The 18,901-nt window shown below is 42.5% G+C and overlaps 1 protein-coding gene across 1 annotated transcript in view; it reads right to left on the bottom strand.

Annotated features, from left to right (window-relative positions):
- Positions 1–2,520: 2,520 nt before the first annotated feature.
- The window catches only part of LOC119399128 (actin-related protein 5), a 29,602-nt gene continuing 13,221 nt past the window's right edge, over positions 2,521–18,901 (bottom strand). Inside the window, exons 12-18 of the mRNA XM_037665945.2 lie at positions 14,728–14,788; positions 13,232–13,257; positions 13,032–13,132; positions 12,435–12,512; positions 7,298–7,415; positions 4,881–4,992; positions 2,521–2,756 (exon numbers count right to left, since the gene is read on the bottom strand). Of these exons, the coding sequence (XP_037521873.1) occupies positions 2,554–2,756; positions 4,881–4,992; positions 7,298–7,415; positions 12,435–12,512; positions 13,032–13,132; positions 13,232–13,257; positions 14,728–14,788 (699 nt within the window). The 3' untranslated portion in view covers positions 2,521–2,553. The remainder of the gene's footprint in view (positions 2,757–4,880; positions 4,993–7,297; positions 7,416–12,434; positions 12,513–13,031; positions 13,133–13,231; positions 13,258–14,727; positions 14,789–18,901) is intronic.

Here is an 18,901-nt window from a genome sequence, read left to right on the forward strand (position 1 = left end):
ATTACCAAATGACCATAGTATCAGAGTTTATTGCCCCACAAATCGATTGCCATCAAAATTTCTCGAATCTGTCAAGAACGAGCGGAGTTAGAGGGGGCTGTTGCACGCGTTATGCGCTTTCTTTTCTCGCCGCGACAAGCATGCTTGAAGCTAAGCAAGGAGGGATGGCATGGGGGAAAGAAGTCACGTCAGTGCTCATCGTGACCTTGAGTGCACGAGGCGAGATGCAATCATTCGTCTCTATTGTGATTCCTGCGTGCAAGTGTGGCTCACTATGTGAATGTTAACAGACTATGGAGCGTGGCGCTGGCACATGGTGGCACCCCGTAGCAAGAAGCACTAAGAAGCACGTGCATCTGATCCAAATGCCGCTCTTGACTCAGGTTGGATATCGGATGATAGCATACTACCTGCCGTTTGATGTCAAACAGTGGGTGCCTGCAGCTCCTAAATGAGCGAGGACAGGCCTGTGTGTGAAATGAGGGCACCTGAAAAAATGGCAACTTTGCACTCTACTGGTAAACTCTCCTTGCTGCGCACGACTGCAAGATTTGGCCGAGATATTCATAGTTGTGTCTGCTATCCACAGGATGTCTTTTCTCACCAAGCCCGAGGGGTGGTTCATGACCCTTTTAACCTTTTCACTGCATTTCTGCTAGATCTATGGCAGCATCTTACAGTTCACTGTGAGGCAAATAGGCCCACAGAGTGAGCAGTACGAGTGACTGGTCACACAGATGCCATCTCTTTGGCTCAAGAAATGCCCACCACAGAGTCCACACAATATCGGCAATTAAGTGGAGTTCCATGTGGACACTGTCTCTGCACAAGCCAGCTACACATGTACAGGCTGTCTATCAATATTCTGGTCAAGCAAACCCCCTTGAATAATTGGTCCATGTCACAAAAAAAAAAAAAAAAGAAAAAAAAAGCAGGGGTTGATCAGTACACGACAATGTACAACTTTCCATCGTGATACGAGAGCTCCTCTCCGAACTGTTTACAAATGGTTAAAATGCACATGCTTCCACTGCTCCAAGAGCTTTTCAGCATATGCTCATGTCCATGTACAGCTGTTCTAAGGCTATTATGGGGAAGAAGACCACATATCTTGCATTGGAAATAAATCGCTTATGCCATTACTTAGTGCCTTGATTAAGCGATGATTTCCTGTCTATTCCATAATTTATATGTGGTAATATGCACAGTAACACAAAAAGCACTATTCACAGCTTTTAATGACTGAAAAATACATTTATTTAGCACACATTGACAATGTAGTTGATTTTTATTCATGAAACAATGAGCATTACAATTTGGAATCCGAACAAAGAAAAGGTAATGAAACACACAATAAAAAAAAGGGGGGGGGGGTGAATGAGGTGAGAACAAGATGCTATTTCTGCAACCCTTGAAAGAAGCATGGCTCAGCGTGTATACACAGTAGCACTGTGTGTAGTGTGTGTGTATTGTTTATTACCTTCTTTGTGCCTGTTCCAGTTGCACTGCTCATTGTGTCATACATTCATTTATTTAGCACGCACATGCCATGACAACTGAGAAATATTTCAACAGTGGCAGTCACTGCGAGTGCAATTCAAGATCTCATGTGATGACTCTGGCAACATACACTAGAAAAATGAAAGAATTGGGCAACAGAAGAAATATGCCAGGTCGATTTCACTAGTACACAGTGATATCACTGACCATTCAGAAGAAGCTAACCACAAAATTACTTCTGACAAAATCCGAATCCTGCAGAGACGAGCTCTTCAAAAAAGACCGTCACTGGGGAATCAGGAACATAGAAAATACATTAAATGTTTAATTTAAAGAGATTGCTCTCTTCTGTGAATGTGAACAGCCTGCATATAACAACAGAGAGGAAACAGGCGACAAACGACAGTTGACTCATCTTCAATGTCAACAATGTTCCACATGTGCCCTTTGTGACCCAACCCTTCGGCATCCTCATTCATGAACCATACCAGGAAAACATGTTTATTAGCACAAGGAAACCGTCCCTCTAGTTTAAACATTTCCTATAAAGAAGCAGTAAGAAAGGAGTCCAGTCGGCCTTGATATGCCAAGTTGAACTAATCCAATTTATTGGCGGGAAATGCTTCCTTTATAATTTCGTCTTTTTTATGTTTTAAATATAAAAAACTTTGCTCCTAGCACATAAAAAAACTAAACTTTATTGTACAAGAAGTAATTAAATAGTACAACTACTCTATAACACAGCAAATACAGTTGCTGTGTCAGCAACTTACTGTGGTACTAGTATTATCAGCTCCACAGCATTAACAAGGCAAGAAACCAAGGCCCTTAACTATGTTGCCGGACACTTTCAGATACCAAAAGACAACTATCTAAACAATAAAAATAAGTATCACAAATTGAAATGAGCAACATAATGCATAAAGCCATAGAATGTCTCTTGATGAAATGGAACAAGTTTGCAAGGGCAGAGCACCTGGATGAAGAATGGTCACGTAATTTACATTTTGTCCTGTGATCCTTCTTCCCTCTTGCACAAAACAGTAATGTCTATCACAATGTGTTAGACTGCAATGTCAAAGGCTTTGCAGGTGATGACAAAATGGATGAGCTTAACACATTAGAATAGCAATGCTCCTTCAGGTAGTCTGGACCTTTCTCTTCATACTCAGCCCTCTTGATAGCGAACTTGCTGAGGAAATCTCTTTGCATAGCACACTGCCTCGCACCTCTCCAGCTATCTGAAGCAGGGTTTTCTGGAAATGGGAAAGGTGTGTTCCGTAAGTAGGGCAGCACAAAAAGAAAGCAGAGCACATCTACGGCTAAAATGAATTTTGGCACACGAAGTCCATGCGAAATAAAGGAAACCTCAACTTGCAGCCACTGTTTTGACAAGACTTGTCTTTGCTAGGTTATATGAAGACCCCCACCCCCCCAATAAAAACAAAGGAAAGATATTGCTGGCTCTGGGGCTGAGGCTGGCTTTGCTAAGGATGAGTTCCTGTTCCTGCAAGCACTGAAGGCAGTCTACTTTGGTGGCTAAAAAGACAGCTTCAAGCCAAAGTATCATGATAGCTTTAGAATGAATCCATGCAACTTAACTCCACCTTGGACAAAAAAGACAAAAAAAAGCTCAGCAAAAAAAAAAAAAAACACAGCTGAACTTGGGTGCAAAAAGAAAGCCTGACTACGCTTTACTGTACGCAGGAAAACTCTGCTGAGCTTCCAGGCAGCCCACTCAGCCATCATCTTGTCTGAATAGCAAAGTAGCCTGCACCCTTGTTAATTACAACACTACCTTTGCAAAGCAGTTATCTTTGCTAGCTTCATCAGTATTAAAATGAGGCTTAGATATAACGAAGCTATTGTGTCAGGTGCGACTTCATTATAACAAGGTTCAACTGTAATCACTAGAGGCCAGATTTTCAGGCATTAAAAAAGCACATTTTAGGCGGCAAAAATGAGCAGGCAAGACCTCGTTTTAGGCGCCATAAATAGGCAGGCAAAATAACTTTGAGGCCTCCAACGTAAGTGTAGGCACAATAAATTTTTACATAAATGCAAATAACTTCAAAACAAAGACGTGCATGACCTGTATCTACGACAGCAAAGCCAGAAATGTTATTGTTTATGATGGCACGATGGCGCCAACAGTTGAACATAGCAGTGCAATTGTTTATTTTTCCTGCACGGTATGCAGAATACAGTCTCCTTTTTAAGGCGAAACCCTTAGATGCCTCATCAAACGCGAAAATTGACTGGCTTCCGCGTCTGCCGTCGGTGGCGCCAACACGAGTGATAAAAAAAAAATCATCACCACGTGATGACATCACTGTGACGTCACATAACGTGACGTCATCGCATTACATCATTGTTTGGTCAAAGATGGGCCGATCCCGGAGGCAGTGTAAAACAAGGTGAGGTGCATAAACCTTACAGTGCCTCGATCCTGGAGGCATTGCAAAACCCACGGCCGGTCTGGAGGCACACACTCCCACCAGACCAGCCGTGCAAAACCACGCTAGTTGCAGAAAGCTTTCGGAAAATGACGCGGGAAAAGAAGGTGGCTGTCGCCTTCCAGTCGACTGAGGTGAATGCATAAGGGACCTTGTGAGTTTATTCTGTAGCATGGCAAGTGAAGTGTCCACTGTCGAATCAACACACTCCTGGGTTTCTTTCTTTTTGGCATGGCTGAAAAGGGCAGCACAGGAGCAGATAGCCAGACTGCTCAGAGACCAGAAGGGAGGGATGCCTCATATTGGCTGGGTCTAACCACTAGGTCAATTTAACCGCCCTCGGTGAGCACCTTAAGTAAATTACAAACACATAAGAAGCCACATGCACATCACATTTTTATTTCTTTTGCTCTTGACTCTCCTTTCCCCTGACATCTCTCCATGGTATCGGATTCACCAACTGCTCGCGCCATGTCAGCGCGGCGTATTATGGGGGCCGGCACGTCCCATTTCACTGCTGCTAGCTGTTGTTTTCTGGAAGTTGGTTGAACTAGAGGACAAGGTTGAACCCCATAGAGTTCTGAATAGTAAATGTTGCCCGGCAACATCAACATGACTAAGTCTCAAACTGCACTCGGAAGCGAAATTTGAGGTTAAATAGTGTTCATATATGCGCTGATTTTGAAAAGGTGCATTTATAGGTACTTATAGGCATATAGGCACAAATGCCAAAAATAGGCATTTGTAGGCACTATAAAAGCCCTTCTTAACCTCTAATTCATGCTCATGTATCAAAGGGGTGCGATAGGAATGCGAGGAACAAAATAGGCATTTGCCTAAAGTCCGGTCTCTAGTAATCACTTAGTCACACTGTTTCCTCAATGCCGAATGTGAAATATACGCGACCAAGTGTACTCTACTTACTTGCTAATGTTACTGAGAAGAGTGACTGAAAGGGACGCATGGCCAGAAGTTCTGCACACAAACGTTCACGAACACCAGGAAGCTGTGCTGGGCTGCCCGTCACAAACACATTCTACAAAAAGAAAAGCCAGCACATTGTATGCAACAGCGACACTCAGAGTTCTGTTCTTTGACCAGAGCAAGGAATACTGCAGAATGATTACGTACTTCTGCAGATCTTGTCAGTTTGAGCCCTTCAATAAGTAACTAAATAAACATCGCAGCATTAGACTTTCCTTGAGTGTCCTTCTAACTTTTTATTTTAATAATGCAGGACTAATATATGCAGGCACCAATAAAGTGCTAACGTAACTATCTCTCACTGATTACTACATAGCATCACGTGCATAGACTGCCAACCACAACAAACACATCAATGCACAAAAGAAAATTTAATATATATTTTTTTACTATGTTTAAGCTTCTCAACCTTTTAAACCTTACACAAGAGACGGTAGCATGATGCAACAAAAATGGTGCACAAACATTACATTAGGTGTCGAACACTGTACAGTCTTGTTCAGTATGGTCTTCTGTTAACATGGTTTACATTTAGGAAATATTCGCTAATGTGTCCATGCCTGCCAACCTTCAACTAAGATGGAACGGAACGCACAGGCTAAGCTCTTCATGCCGATTTCAAATACAGTTGAACCCCTTTATAAGAGACACTGATATAAGAGACACGTGGGGTATAAGAGACACCAGTGTGCTACATGAAAGTAAGGGTTGATAGGAAAATGCATCACTTAGTACCCTGCTTATAAGAGACACCTCATATAACAGGCAAGAATTTCTCCCCCATGCGTGCCTCTTATAAAGGGGTTCAACTGTATGTAATGTCTTTTTTTTTTCCATAGGCTGAAAATTTTCAGATATAAATGAAATTAGTTATGTATTGTTTATAGAAACAATAGCAAAGGAGACTACCAATGAAAAAGTCACCACTGGCATATGACTGAATATTACAAAATGTAAGGTACACAAACACAGAAGTACTTCTCTTTTTTTTATGGGACCGGCTTTAACAATCTTATTGTAATTTAAAGTTCAGTGCTTACAGAATGCTATCATGTGGTGCAATTAAAGACCAAATAAAAAAATTCTGCAAAGCAGAAATAAATAAATATGTTCCTACTATTGTGTACTACAATATGCCATGGCAAGAACTGCAGAGATAAAATATCCTTGCACAGGAGGTGTCGTTAACACCAACATTTCGACAAGTGGTCTTGTCTTCAAGGCAGTCGTTGCCAAGTTTGCAAAAAACCTAAAAATTACATTTTCGCGAAAAAAATAAAGACATAATTGGAGGAAGTGTGTACTGAGGCCTTGTTTAAAGCGCCTTGCACAGTCTTGTTCAGTATTCTGTGTTGGCTAGAAACAGTGGCATAGTTAGGGGGTGGCACACCGGGCCCGGGCCTGTGCCCCCCCATTTTTTTCTGCCATGGGATACAGAGCACAAAATGACACCTGACCACACTTACCTGCCCGCACCCCATGTCGGATTAAGGATGTGCCCCCCCCCCTCCCCCGAAAAAAATTTCTGCCTACACCACTGGCTAGAAATATGCTATCATTGCTATAATATGCTGTCACAAAACCGCACATTTCGGGCCAGCAACACACTGACCAATGGTAGTAGTAGTAAATGCTTGTTCTATTGGAAGAGATATAAAATACAAAGGAGAAAAGAAAGGGAGAGATTTCGCTGACGGCCACACCAATTGTGCCTCTATTGTTACTGCACTGTTGGCTACTTTTAATTTGTCGTAATCACTGATCGATATTAAGTTTTGTTTCTGTTGTTGACAATTTGTGCGTCACTGTAAGTTGATAAATATCTTATTTTGTTTTCTACTCCCAACTCTGGCCGTTTCACTGTGTCCACACTTGCGTACGGAATAACCAACCGGCTGGTCATACCCGGTTGACGACGTTGTAGTCTCAAATAGCGTTACCTTGAACAATATGCAGCACACTGGCAATTAAATCAATATGTACAAAGTGACTACGGAGGGGGTTGAATTCAACCAATACTCTATGCCCTCTGCAATTCTTTTTTTTTGCAATTAGTGGTCATGACTTGCAAAAACAGATAACATATACAAATGTGTACATGGTGCGTGCAGAGAATATAATAATTAAGCATAATAGTTATGCAAAGCATTTAAGTAATTTCTCTTGGAATAATATGCCATGGAACGTTATACTTTGTTTTCTCAACACTTACAGCTGTCATCTTCCTTCATTAAAAAGAAACTATGACAATGAACACATGGCACTGCTTCAAACTAAGACCAACCAACTGTACTTTTTTTTTGCAAAGCATGTTTTCATTTTGATGGAAACGTGGAATACAAAAGTGAACTTATTACCTGAGCCAGGAAAGACTGCTGTTCTTTAGTGTATCTGGAGAACACAAACTCCAAGGTCTCGGCAACACCTGCCTGCTCAACACCAATTATGCTTGGCTGAAAAAGAATCTCCGGAGCCCTGCAACACAGACACACAAGAAAATAAGGGCACCGTAAACCACTTTTAAATTCTTTTGACCTCCTAATGCGATGTCTAATTCAACAAAATTGCAATACCGAGTTACTTTTCCACACTAGCACAAATGTGACTATTGCTTGTAATCTCCACAACGCTTGGTAACAACACGGAAAAGCATTGCGTAGCTGAGGTCTCCATGCCACCGAGATTATGTTATGGTTGTCGGGAGCATCCCGACAACATATGGAAAGGCGCACTATGCCTCTTTTGCCTCGTCTCCCTGTTGCTTTCACTACACCACGTGTCCCACCCTTTCCAGATTCGCGGGAAAGGCTATCTGTTTTGACATGAGGACTACCCCCTCCCAGAAGTAAAGAAAGGAATAGAATTGATGTAAGGTCTCAAAAGAGTGACGCCCTCTCTGATGTGGCCTGCACTACCATTACGATCACCTGATGACCGCCACCCATGAGTAATTAATAATAATTGTTGGGGTTTAACGTCCGAAAACCACGATATAATAATGAGAGAAGCTGAAGTACAGGACTCTGGAAATTTCGACCACCAGGGGCTCTTTAACGTGCACCTGAATCTAAGCACATGGGCCTCAAGCATTTTCGCCTCCATCGAAAATGCAGCCGCCGCGGCCGGGATTCGATCCCGCGACCTGCGGGTCAGCAGTCGAGCACCATAACCACTAGACCACCGTGGCGAGCTCGCCCATAAGTGATTGACCTCGTTATTAAATGTACCAAGTGAACGAAGCAAGCCTATGTTATGTATATTCACAGTGGAGTTCTTCTACACCTGTTGTTCGTTTTACTTCTCTTGTAGCAATGAATAGTTGTCTGAATATGCACTGCTGGTTGTATTATTCGACTGAACCCACCATAGCTGCGATTGCCTGCACTGCAGGTTGGGGATGCAGGACCTATGAAGCAACTGCGTGCGACTAATACAGAGTTGGCCTTTGGCCTGAGCCACACAGAGAGCCCTTCTATTTAATCAGGCAACCAGCAGGGTCAACTCAAACAACAATGTACTGCAACAAGAGCAATAGGAATACCAGCACTAGTAGAGGAAAAGTGCACTCTAAAAAGGCTAGCCCCGCTGACTTGGTAAAGCAACGAGGGTGACCACTCATTGGTGGCAGCCAGCAGGTATCCGTTCCAGTGGTCCATGTCACACCAGAAAAAGCAAGTCTCTCTTGGGGACACTCTTTTATTTATTTATTTTACTTCCGCGAGGTGGTTGTCCTCACAACAGACACCCTTCCCAACGAGTATGGGGGAAGGGGAGTGCACATCACGGTGTGGCAAGGGTTACAGAGACACTAAAGAAAGAAGCATAGTGTGCCTTCCCCAATGTCACTTGCTTCCTCTCAATGCAGGCTGCAACGTGTGATTGTGGCTACGTGGTACACTTTGTCTGCAGGTGGGGTACACCGACAGACTATTTCATCATGAGCAGCTTTTCTTTTCTATAATTTGTTACCAAAAATTTTTTGTGTTATTTAGTGCAGACAGGCATGGTCACAGAAAAAAACTATTCAGGCTTCACATTTCTTAAAACAGAAGTTAAGAATGTTTGTGTAGTACTATTCCATGGAATGCGTCATTCCCGACACTGGCGAGGCAAAAGAGGGAACCATGAGAGCAATGCTTTTTTTCGTTACGGAGAGAGACTACTTCAGAAACATTTTTGAAAAGTTTTGAGTGGACTTTAATGGAACTTTCACAGGTTGTGTATACATTTATGTGCCGATTTCAAATATGGAATTAATGCTCTAATACAATGTGTAGTTATTAAACTATCAAATATTTCATGTGCCTTTTTAGAAAAAAGATTTTTTTCTAAACTGTGAGAGTTACCAAGGAAATCAGCACATCCAGGGTGTCTACCGAGTTGACTTTTCTAAATTCCCTGAGTTTTCCAGGTTTTCCCTGAGTGTTTTTGCTAGAATTCCCTGAGTGAAGCAGAGCTTTGTTTTATGTCAAGATGGGTAGAGACCATATCGCTCGGTGATGTCACTCTCTAATACGCAAGTTAGAAAATAAAAACGACTTAATCCCATTTGAATAGTACATAGAGCAGTTAAACCTCAATATAGCGAAGTTCATAAAAGCGGCAACTCACTTCGTTATATCGAAACTTTGTTAAACTGAAATTCGACCTTTCATGCAAGGCATAGTTAGTGAAGGATTAATCTTAAACTGAAAATGGCACAAGAATGCTTGACTAATATGGCAACATGAAAAAACTTTTTTTATTTTTTGTGTGAAAAAAAATCAATTTTGTTGAGCCTGAGGTGCAGCTTGAGGTGTTGAGCCTTTGATGCCTTGCCAAAGTGTCACATGTAAATACGAAACAAATGCGGGTTTAATGCACTGTGGAATTGCACTTGTTCTGCTTTGCTACCATGTTTCCCAGCCGAACCATTTGCTCTCCACGAACGCAAAACATCGAAAACCATCCCACGATAGAAAAAAAGTCGCAGTTTCACCGCCAGAGCAAAATAGTAAATCCGATAGCAACAAAGAGGAATTTTATATGAACATAAGCTAGCAGCTCGCTCCTTCAGGAAACGAGGCCGCTGCACTAAGAGAAGTGCCCTATCTATGGCTCAGGGGCGGATTCAAGTACCTAATGGGGGGGGGGGGGGTACAAAGGCTGAAGCCCCCGCTCAGCAGTACATTTTGGTGGGTCACGCATATTTACAACTGCCCAGAGGGGATCATGGCGGTGCCTAAGAAGCCTTCGTTCTAAATGTGCATAGGGAAACAGGAAACGGTAGAGCGATGAGAGAGGTAGAGAGCAGACACAAGATTCTCTTTACCCCTCTTGGGCAGTGGCAGGCAAAGCAACATGAAAAAGGGGGCAAACTCAACAGGCAGCCTGACAAAGGAGGTGGACGGCAGGCACTGAAGGGAGGGGGCGGGGGCTGGCGTAAGCCCCCCCCCCCTTTGGATCCGCCACTGCTATTGCTTCAACGGAAGTTTTGCAATTAGAGCACAACACCTACAAAGGTATGAGCCATCTGCTGATCCCCACTAAAGATACCGCAGCGCACACGGCCACGCTCGCTGGTACAAAGTACGCACTTCCTGTCAAACTCACGCAGCCCCCCCCCCCCCCACCCACCTCCCCAACCCGCCGGCTCCTCTCTCCATGTGCCCATCGCGCGAACGAGACGGTCGGCTCGTTTAATCTCTGCTTAAGCCCCGTTCGTCGGCAGCGCTCGCGCGCTTTCACTCGCGCATGGAGCATACGACGCGCGGGGTGATGTAATCGCGATTTGGACTTGATAAGGAAGATCATGGCGAAGGCAAAAAATTCGCGTCGGAGTGTCTATATAATTGCTATCGCAAAAAAAAAGCAATATAGCTGAGGGCTAAGATCGCATGAAAGCACGGCAACAGCCTGAATTACGGCACCTCCGATTATGGTGGAAACGTTACTGTTTTCCGACATCGCGCGCCGAATCGAGCAAGTGGGACCCGTGCTGGTGTCGCGAATTTTGGTCGCCGCTATGCCTTGGCTCTGAAAAGTTTTGTAATTCGGCTTTGTAGCAAACATCCACGTGGTGTGGCTTGTAATTGCGAGCTGCAGCCTCCAAAAATATCGGCCGACTGCCTAAAACTTGTTTCAGCAGTGCCCTGATCGGGAAAAAAGAAAGAAAAAAGCTTTCACTTGCTGTGAATGGGCCCGTCAGTTACGCTAGCTCTCGCCTGGAAATTTATTCTATTCTTCACGGAGTCCTAAATATAGCACCTTTGAAGCTCGGGATCAGAGCGAGTGAGCTCTCCGATAACAGCCAACAAGCGTCGTCTTTCTTCTTGCCGATTGGGATGGCTTGCCAGATACCAGCCTTATCGAAGACATCCGCTTCCTGAACGATCGCGATCACTTGCAAGATAACTCAAGCTCGCTACTGCTACCGCTTCTACAGCTAATCATGCTTGTTACTTGACACGCGGCGATAACAAAAACACCATATCAGGCGCTAACGCACAGCACACGTGAGAAAATACAGAACTACACCGCGCAGTCACAGAACACCCTGACAACATTGCGCGATACGATGTGTCGTGGTTCATGGTTCCCGCATGCCACGCATTAGCCGGATTCTCTCCCACTTCACCGCTCCGAAGGCGATGACAGCATCGAGGTGTGCCACTTCCCCGCAGCCGCACCAGCTGTTCGATTTGAAAAATGTGTTCACAAAATATCGAGCCAGCGCTACCGCGATTTTCGTTGCCTTTCAATAAAGTTACTGTGGATTTTCCCTGATGGGAGCACAGTTTCCCTGAGTTTTCCCTGAGAATTTCCAGACTACCCAAAATCCCTGAGAATTCCCGGTTTTCCCGGTTTTCCCGGTCGGTAGACACCCTGACATCACAATAATCTGGAATGAAAACTCTATGCACTGAAACAAGAATGAATATTCCAAGCCCATTTGAACAAAAGTTATGGTATGCGCAACTTTTGAGAGCAAATCCTCATCTTGAAATAGACTCACTTGTGAATGTTCAACGTACTAAACCTTTTGTTCAAGTGGGTTTAGAACATCCATTGTTTTATTGCATACAGTTCTCATTCCAGGTTACTGTGATGTGTTGATTTGCTTTGTAACTCTCACAGTTCAAAATAAACTTTTGCACCTAACAATACACGAAATAATTCATATCTTAAAAATTACATATTGTATATAAAAATAAACTGCATACTTGAAATTAGGACATAAAGGTACATAAGCTGTGATAGTTTCATAAAAATTGGCACAAAAACAAAAATGTGATTCTGAAGCAGGGTCCCTGCATCTCACGGGAGGCAGTCTTTCTTTGCGTTTCCTGTCAACCACAAGTTACCTGGGAAGCTTGTGCCTTCTAGCAGCGCAGCGCGCACACGAAAATAATAAAATGGCTCCCACTGGTCACTGGCACTCAGTAGACAAAAGGACATTCTAGGACAATGGTGTGGAAAGGTTTTAAAGAGACAGCTGTATAGGCTTAAACAAACCTGATCCTTTCGGTTCCTAGTTGAAGTTGGTAATATTCAGCAATACTTGTACCTACTTGATCAGCACCGAGTTGTTTTCTGAAACAAACACCACAGATGAAATTGTTCAAAACAACACGCTACCTCAAACTAATAGTAAGGCGCTCAATAATATGCATAGCAGGCAAACAAAGACTGTGGGCTGCACTTTTGAAAACAGCTACTTCATGGGACACATGTCCAAGTCACCTTCTATTACACACCGTGACGGTTACTTTCAGACATACTGGGAAATCCCCCAATACGATTGTCCAATCATGGGAATAATAAGGGTCTGAATTTGTACTTGTGCTTCCATGCTGGCTCTGATCCTTTGGCTATATTATGCTTAGTTACTTCTGTTCAGTTCACATAGCAGTGTCATATACATATCCCTAGTAGCATGCAATGTTGCCACAACGCTGAAGCAACTTTCTCAATGTGGTGGCAACGTCGTGTAAACATTTGGTGCTACTAGGGCAGTAGCCTTGCAGTTACATAAGATTCATGCAAACAAATGGTTACATATGGTTCATGCCCAAGCTGAACTCTATAATGAGTAGCACAGTAAGGCCTTACTTTTTGAACTCTCTTTCAAACTCTGCAATAATCTCCTCCATCTCTTCTCCTTCCTCTGCATAATCTGCATCATCAAGCTCACTGTCCGAAAACTGGGACTCCTAAAAATTTCAAATAAATATGAGTAAAAATAGTACCCTGAAAAACAAAACAAGTAACAGCTACCGCAGACAGCAAATGTTATAGCGTTTTACACTCACCCTCTTTTTTGATTTTCCTTTTTGACCTGAAAAAAAAAAGTAAATAAACAAAACTTATGCCCACCTATATCTAGCAAGATTTCAACAGGCAGCTAAAACTTGTGCCCCCAGTATCAAGATAAATTTGAACAGGCCGCAGTATCACAATCATAGAGGTCTAAACACATTGGGACTGTTGTCTATTCTATTAAATAAATTGTCAGCGCATTTACACATAAATATTGCTACAGGCATCTCTACTTCACCCTTCGGTTCTTAGATGGATCTCACATAACAGCATGAAAACTGTATTTTTTATATGTCCAGAAATAATGAATTTTTAAAAACAATCCTCATCAACTTTTGCTCAGTGCCTGAAAACAGTAAAAATAGTGTTTTTGAACTTTAAAAATATTTTTTTTTTGCTAATTACAGTTTTCAAAGGCCTCTTTGAGAACCATTTAACCTCCTCTTATAGCACATACATTCAAACAGTTGATTTAAAACCAAATGAAACGCACAAACAACACTACCCTCACCCGTTGTCTGCTATGTTTGCTACTGCAAAGTAGTACCCATAGGTCGGCAAACTCAATCATGAGTTGACTCACTCAGACTCAGATCGGCCCGTGAGTCTGAGTTTGAACGAGTCAGGGTGAGTAATATTTTGGCGAGTTTGAGTCCGAGTGAGTCCAGTTGAAGAAATTTTTAGTGAATCTGAGTCCGAGTGAGTCCGGTTGAAGAAAATTTTGGTGAGTCTGAGTCCGAGTGAGCCCTAAGCGCAAAATATATTTCTTGAGTGAGTCTGAGTGAGCTCCACCTTTTATTGCCGACCTATGGTTTTATCTACTCATCTTCAGCACTACTGTTACTCAAGTCTATTCACACATATCTCAACGGATTCACATTCATTTGCCACCTCGATATTTATTGGTCAGAGACGTGAATTGGAACGGATGTCGTGACCTCCCTCTCGCAAACTCTTTCACAGGAAGTTCTTGATAAAAATTTCTCGTTTATGTCGAGTATTTCATAAAGATGTCCTTACTGGATTACTGATAACTCGTATTTGAAGGTATAAGATCAAAAGGCGTATCGAAGAGCACCGATTATATAAGATATTGGCATTAAAGAGCCAATATCTTATATGGATACCAATATCGAAAAGGTAGTTTTATGCTCACGGACTCATGAGTCGACTCACTCAGGCTCACACAGACTCAAGTCAAGCCGTGAGTCTGGCTGAGTAATATGTTGACGAGTTTGAGTCTGAGTAAGTCCGGTGGAGAAAAAGTTTAGCGAGTCTGAGTGAGTCCGGTTGAGGAAAATTTTTGTGATTCTGAGTCCCAGTGAGCCCTCAGAGCAGAATATATTTGTTGAGTGAGTCTGAGTGAGCTCCAACTTTTATGCCGACCTGTGGTAGTACCTAGTTAAAAAAATGTTAACCCAACACACAATGTGTGTTGGGTTAATAACATCATACAGTTTACCTAAAAAATACAGAATTTCTTATATACCAGCATTGTGTGCTCGCTCCAGAAACCTTTGCTGTTGCAGCATCTTCTTTTCTTTCAGTTCCTGCAGAATGCAGAGCCCAAAACATTATCCAAAATGCGCCAAGACTGTCAGAAGGCAGTGCATTCTTTCCCATGTAGAATTCACTGCTTTGTGAAAGAGCATTGTACATACATGATGAAATGATAAAACAGTTTATCCTGGATCAAAATGTAATTTAGGTCATGTAGCTAAAGCCTATGAATAATAAGACCTCACAACTTCATGTATTTGAACGGTGTGAAAAATATGGGAATATGGGACAAATTGACAAAGTAAATGACACAAAGGTCCATCTTGCAGAACTTTTGCAAGCCAGTAAAGCACACTGTTAATTCTGCTCATTTGTCCTGTGTTCCAACATGGCAAATAATGAAAAAGCCATAGTACAGTCAGTTCAGGTACATTTTGCGATATCTTCCAAGAATCTTCCAAGAAACGCTATCCTACAAATGCAGGCCAAATCTAATAACATAGTACCAGTTTCCAGTACTATTCAATAAACTTCCACTTTGAACATGGTGAGACAGCATGCACTGGTTCATATATAATAGTACCTCGTGAACTCAAAAGTAGTAAAAACCAGAAAAATTTTGATATAAGCAAAGTTGCGCAAATTCCATTGAGAAGTCCAGTTCTATCTAAAAACGTTATCATACTCACCAGTTTCTTAACAGGAGTGCGTAACTGGCTATTTGTAAAGGTTTTAAAGTAGAGCTGTGCGAATAGCAAAATTTTGGGTGCGAAGCGAATTCGAATAATGAAGTGTGAGTGCGAATCGAATCGAATATTTTTCGAACATTTCTCGAATATTTTTCGAATACTTCGAAGCGAGATTGCAGAAAAAAAGTTAGAAAGGATCCCTAAGCATATTCTTATGAGATAGCAACATGAAAGTGTTTCTTTTTGCTAGGTTGATGAAGCACTGGCGGGGTGGTGTTTCATAGTTGTCTTATCGAGAATGAGGCAATGTAGATGCCGAATTCTATTTATGTACATGATTTGGTGCAACCAAAGTGTTGCCGACAACACAAAGATGCCATTTCCTCAGCCTCTCCTCCTATTTCAACTTCTGCGAAAGCCCAACAGATGTGGCGGACAAGGGTGTGCTCCCTTCAAGTCCGGCATTCCAAATCTGCCTCGTAGACGTCGATGTATAAGAACATCTGAAATTTTGGATGCTAACAAGCTTCGGCGTCCGATTTTTCGGACTTCCTGCCCAAATTTCAGGTACAAAACAGCATTAATTGAGCCCCCACCTCTGCCACATTTTTCATCTCCATGTTGGAATCAGCGTTTTCTTGAGTTAGTACACTTGCGACCGTAGCAGAGCTTGAAAGGCGGCTTTGCCGCAATACCGGGGTGTGAGGAGGTGAAGCATATTAAAAAGCTAGGGACCACTTCCAATCGGACGTTGACTGTCTCTTGGCAAAGTTCGACCGTAACTGAGCTTGAAAGGCAGCTTTGCCGCAATACCGGGGTGTAATGAGGTGAAGCATATTGAAAATCTAGGGACCACTTCCAATCTGACGTTGACTGCGTCTTGGCAAAGTTCGACCGTAACGGAGCTTGAAAGGCAGCTTTGCCGCAATACCGGGGTGTGATGAGGTGGAGCATATTGAAAATCTGAAGGGGTCACTATCAATCGGACGTTGACTGTACTTGTCTTTGGGAAGTTCGAATAGTTCGAATAGTAAAATTCCAGTGCGAATCGAATCGAATAGCAAACACTATTAGAAAAATATTCGAAATTTCGAATATTGGCACACCCCTATTTTAAAGAAAAATAATGACATACCAGAGCTATCAACCAGCTGTGTTTTTTGGCACTAGTATCTCTTTATTTAGTGCAGAAAGACCGACTAAGGCTGATCTGTCTGTAGCACTTGTACCTAACAAAGCTTTCTTGAGTTGCTTAACACATCACATGCGGCGATCATCCCCGCTGTTGCACTCAACTTTATTTCGCATCGAGCGAAGAATGCTTCTTGTTTCGGCTGATATCGTCAGCCCTTGAGTAGCTGCGTTGACACTGCGGCAATCACTGTGTGTGATGCCATGTTGTTTTGCTTAAGAAAATGGTTAAACCAGCCGATGTTGCAGGTGAGATCGGCGTAGCCCACCGCTAAGTCCAGAGAATCGGCCTTCTCAGTCAATGTTGTGACTGGAAGGCTGGCTCCTCTCGAACGATGCATCCACAAAATCAGCACCATTTTGACATCCCGAAACTTCGAGCCTCGAATCCGCTTCTTTGATTAGGGCTTTGCAGTATCAGTGACATGCTTTGCTTTGGCAGCGTTATGCTCCCCACATCGCACGGCCAACAAAAAAATGCGCACGACGTGCCTTCCATAAATAAAACAATACTGAAATCGTATCTCTGACGAGGGCAGCAGTTCTGTGTGGAGCAAGTGGCCACTGCCCCTTTATAAAATGCATGTGCAATGTAGTCTATTCTATAGCCTTGTCATGCGGTCAAGTATGCAGTGGCCAGACTGGCAGGTGTTTAAATGAAAGACTCAAGAAGCACTATTACGTCGTCAACACAGCTGTTTCTGGTCATTTAGGAATACACTGCGGAGAGTGTGGATCCGTTCCAAGCTTTGAAACTATGACAGTGCTTCGCTGCTCATCCGACAAGATGACCAGACTAATAATCGAAGCTGCAAACACAGAAAAACAGGATGGCACATGTGTAAGCATGGCGTCACTAGCGCTGACCGAGAAAGAAAATGGTTTCTTGATATGTGTGGTTAGATGAGCTAGCCGTTGTAATGAACGGATGACAAGTGCATGTTGCTGCCGAACACTTCTTTATTTTTTTGTGTATGTTATATATTTCACGCATTGCTGGAAATAAAATCAGTTGTGAGTCAGCGCTCGTGTGTGTGCCCCCTTCCGTCCCTGTCTTCTCGCGCTGTTTTTCGTTATGACTTTGCATTTACCACAAAAAACTAGCAGGTCTTTCTACATTCTCTCCCGACATTCACTTACCCAGCCAAATGATGCGATTACAAGAAACATGATTCTACGTCACGAAGCAGCAATCTGCTTCGTGACGTAGAATATATGCCAAAAGAACATATGCCGTAGAATATATGCCAAAAGTACATGATTATGAGGCATGCCATAGCACGGAACTTTGGATTAATTGTAACCACCAGGGCTTCTTTGACATACACCAAAATCTGAGTACCAAGTGCTTTCACATTTTGCCTCTCTCAAAATGCAGCTACCGTGACCGGGATTGGAATCCACACCCTTGAGTTTCATGTAATTTTTGCATGATGTCTTGTACATTTCCAGCTGTTAAATGCTATTTATGTCCTTCCGTGCCATTACAAGCCGAGTTTGTCAATGAATTTCTGGTAAGAATGTCCAAAAACAAACTCAGCTCGTCAATGTTAGTTTACATTTTCTAGCAATGCCATGGGTGAGCTGGTCTTGTGCGAGTGCTTGGTCTTAGTTTACTAAAACAAGTGATTGCTGTTACCATATGTAGCAGTTGACAAGCCATACATATTTTACTTGTAGTATTTTAATAAGCTACAAAGAAAAACACTCCAATAAAGTATGAGTAGAAATTTTGTGTTTTACACAGTGTGAAAAACTGAGTTAATGAAGCATGTGTAAAGCTCGCATGTAATTTGAGTAAAGAATGATCAACATTAAAAACAACTTCATCTCAGCATATGTGCAGATGATGATACAGTGCTCATAGAAAATTTGAAGGTACACACACAAAGCACTGAAGCACATAATGCACAGGACAGACTAAGGGGAAAATGGCTATGGAATCCTACAATCTGAAGGAAACACAGCACAATATGAGCAGACAACTGCTGCTCAGGAATAAATATGCACAAGTGCAGCTCTTCATTTCACTTCTTGAGGTGATGCACATATACTATAATATATTTACCCATAAAAGTCACATCGCATATTGATAGCATTAAGGAAAGTGTTTGAGAACAAAGGCGATGCTGAGAGAGGATTTATGCCAGTATCCACTATGTATCAGTGACCATTTTAGTATGGATGAAATATACAAGGTGTTTCAAGAAATATGCTCAAAAATCCTAGGAAATGAGGGCAATGCGGTATTTCCTCGCTACCTTCATAATTACATATTCTGTG

This window comes from Rhipicephalus sanguineus, chromosome 1 (assembly GCF_013339695.2).
Source record: "Rhipicephalus sanguineus isolate Rsan-2018 chromosome 1, BIME_Rsan_1.4, whole genome shotgun sequence".
In the NCBI taxonomy this organism is placed as follows: Eukaryota; Metazoa; Arthropoda; class Arachnida; order Ixodida; family Ixodidae; genus Rhipicephalus; species Rhipicephalus sanguineus.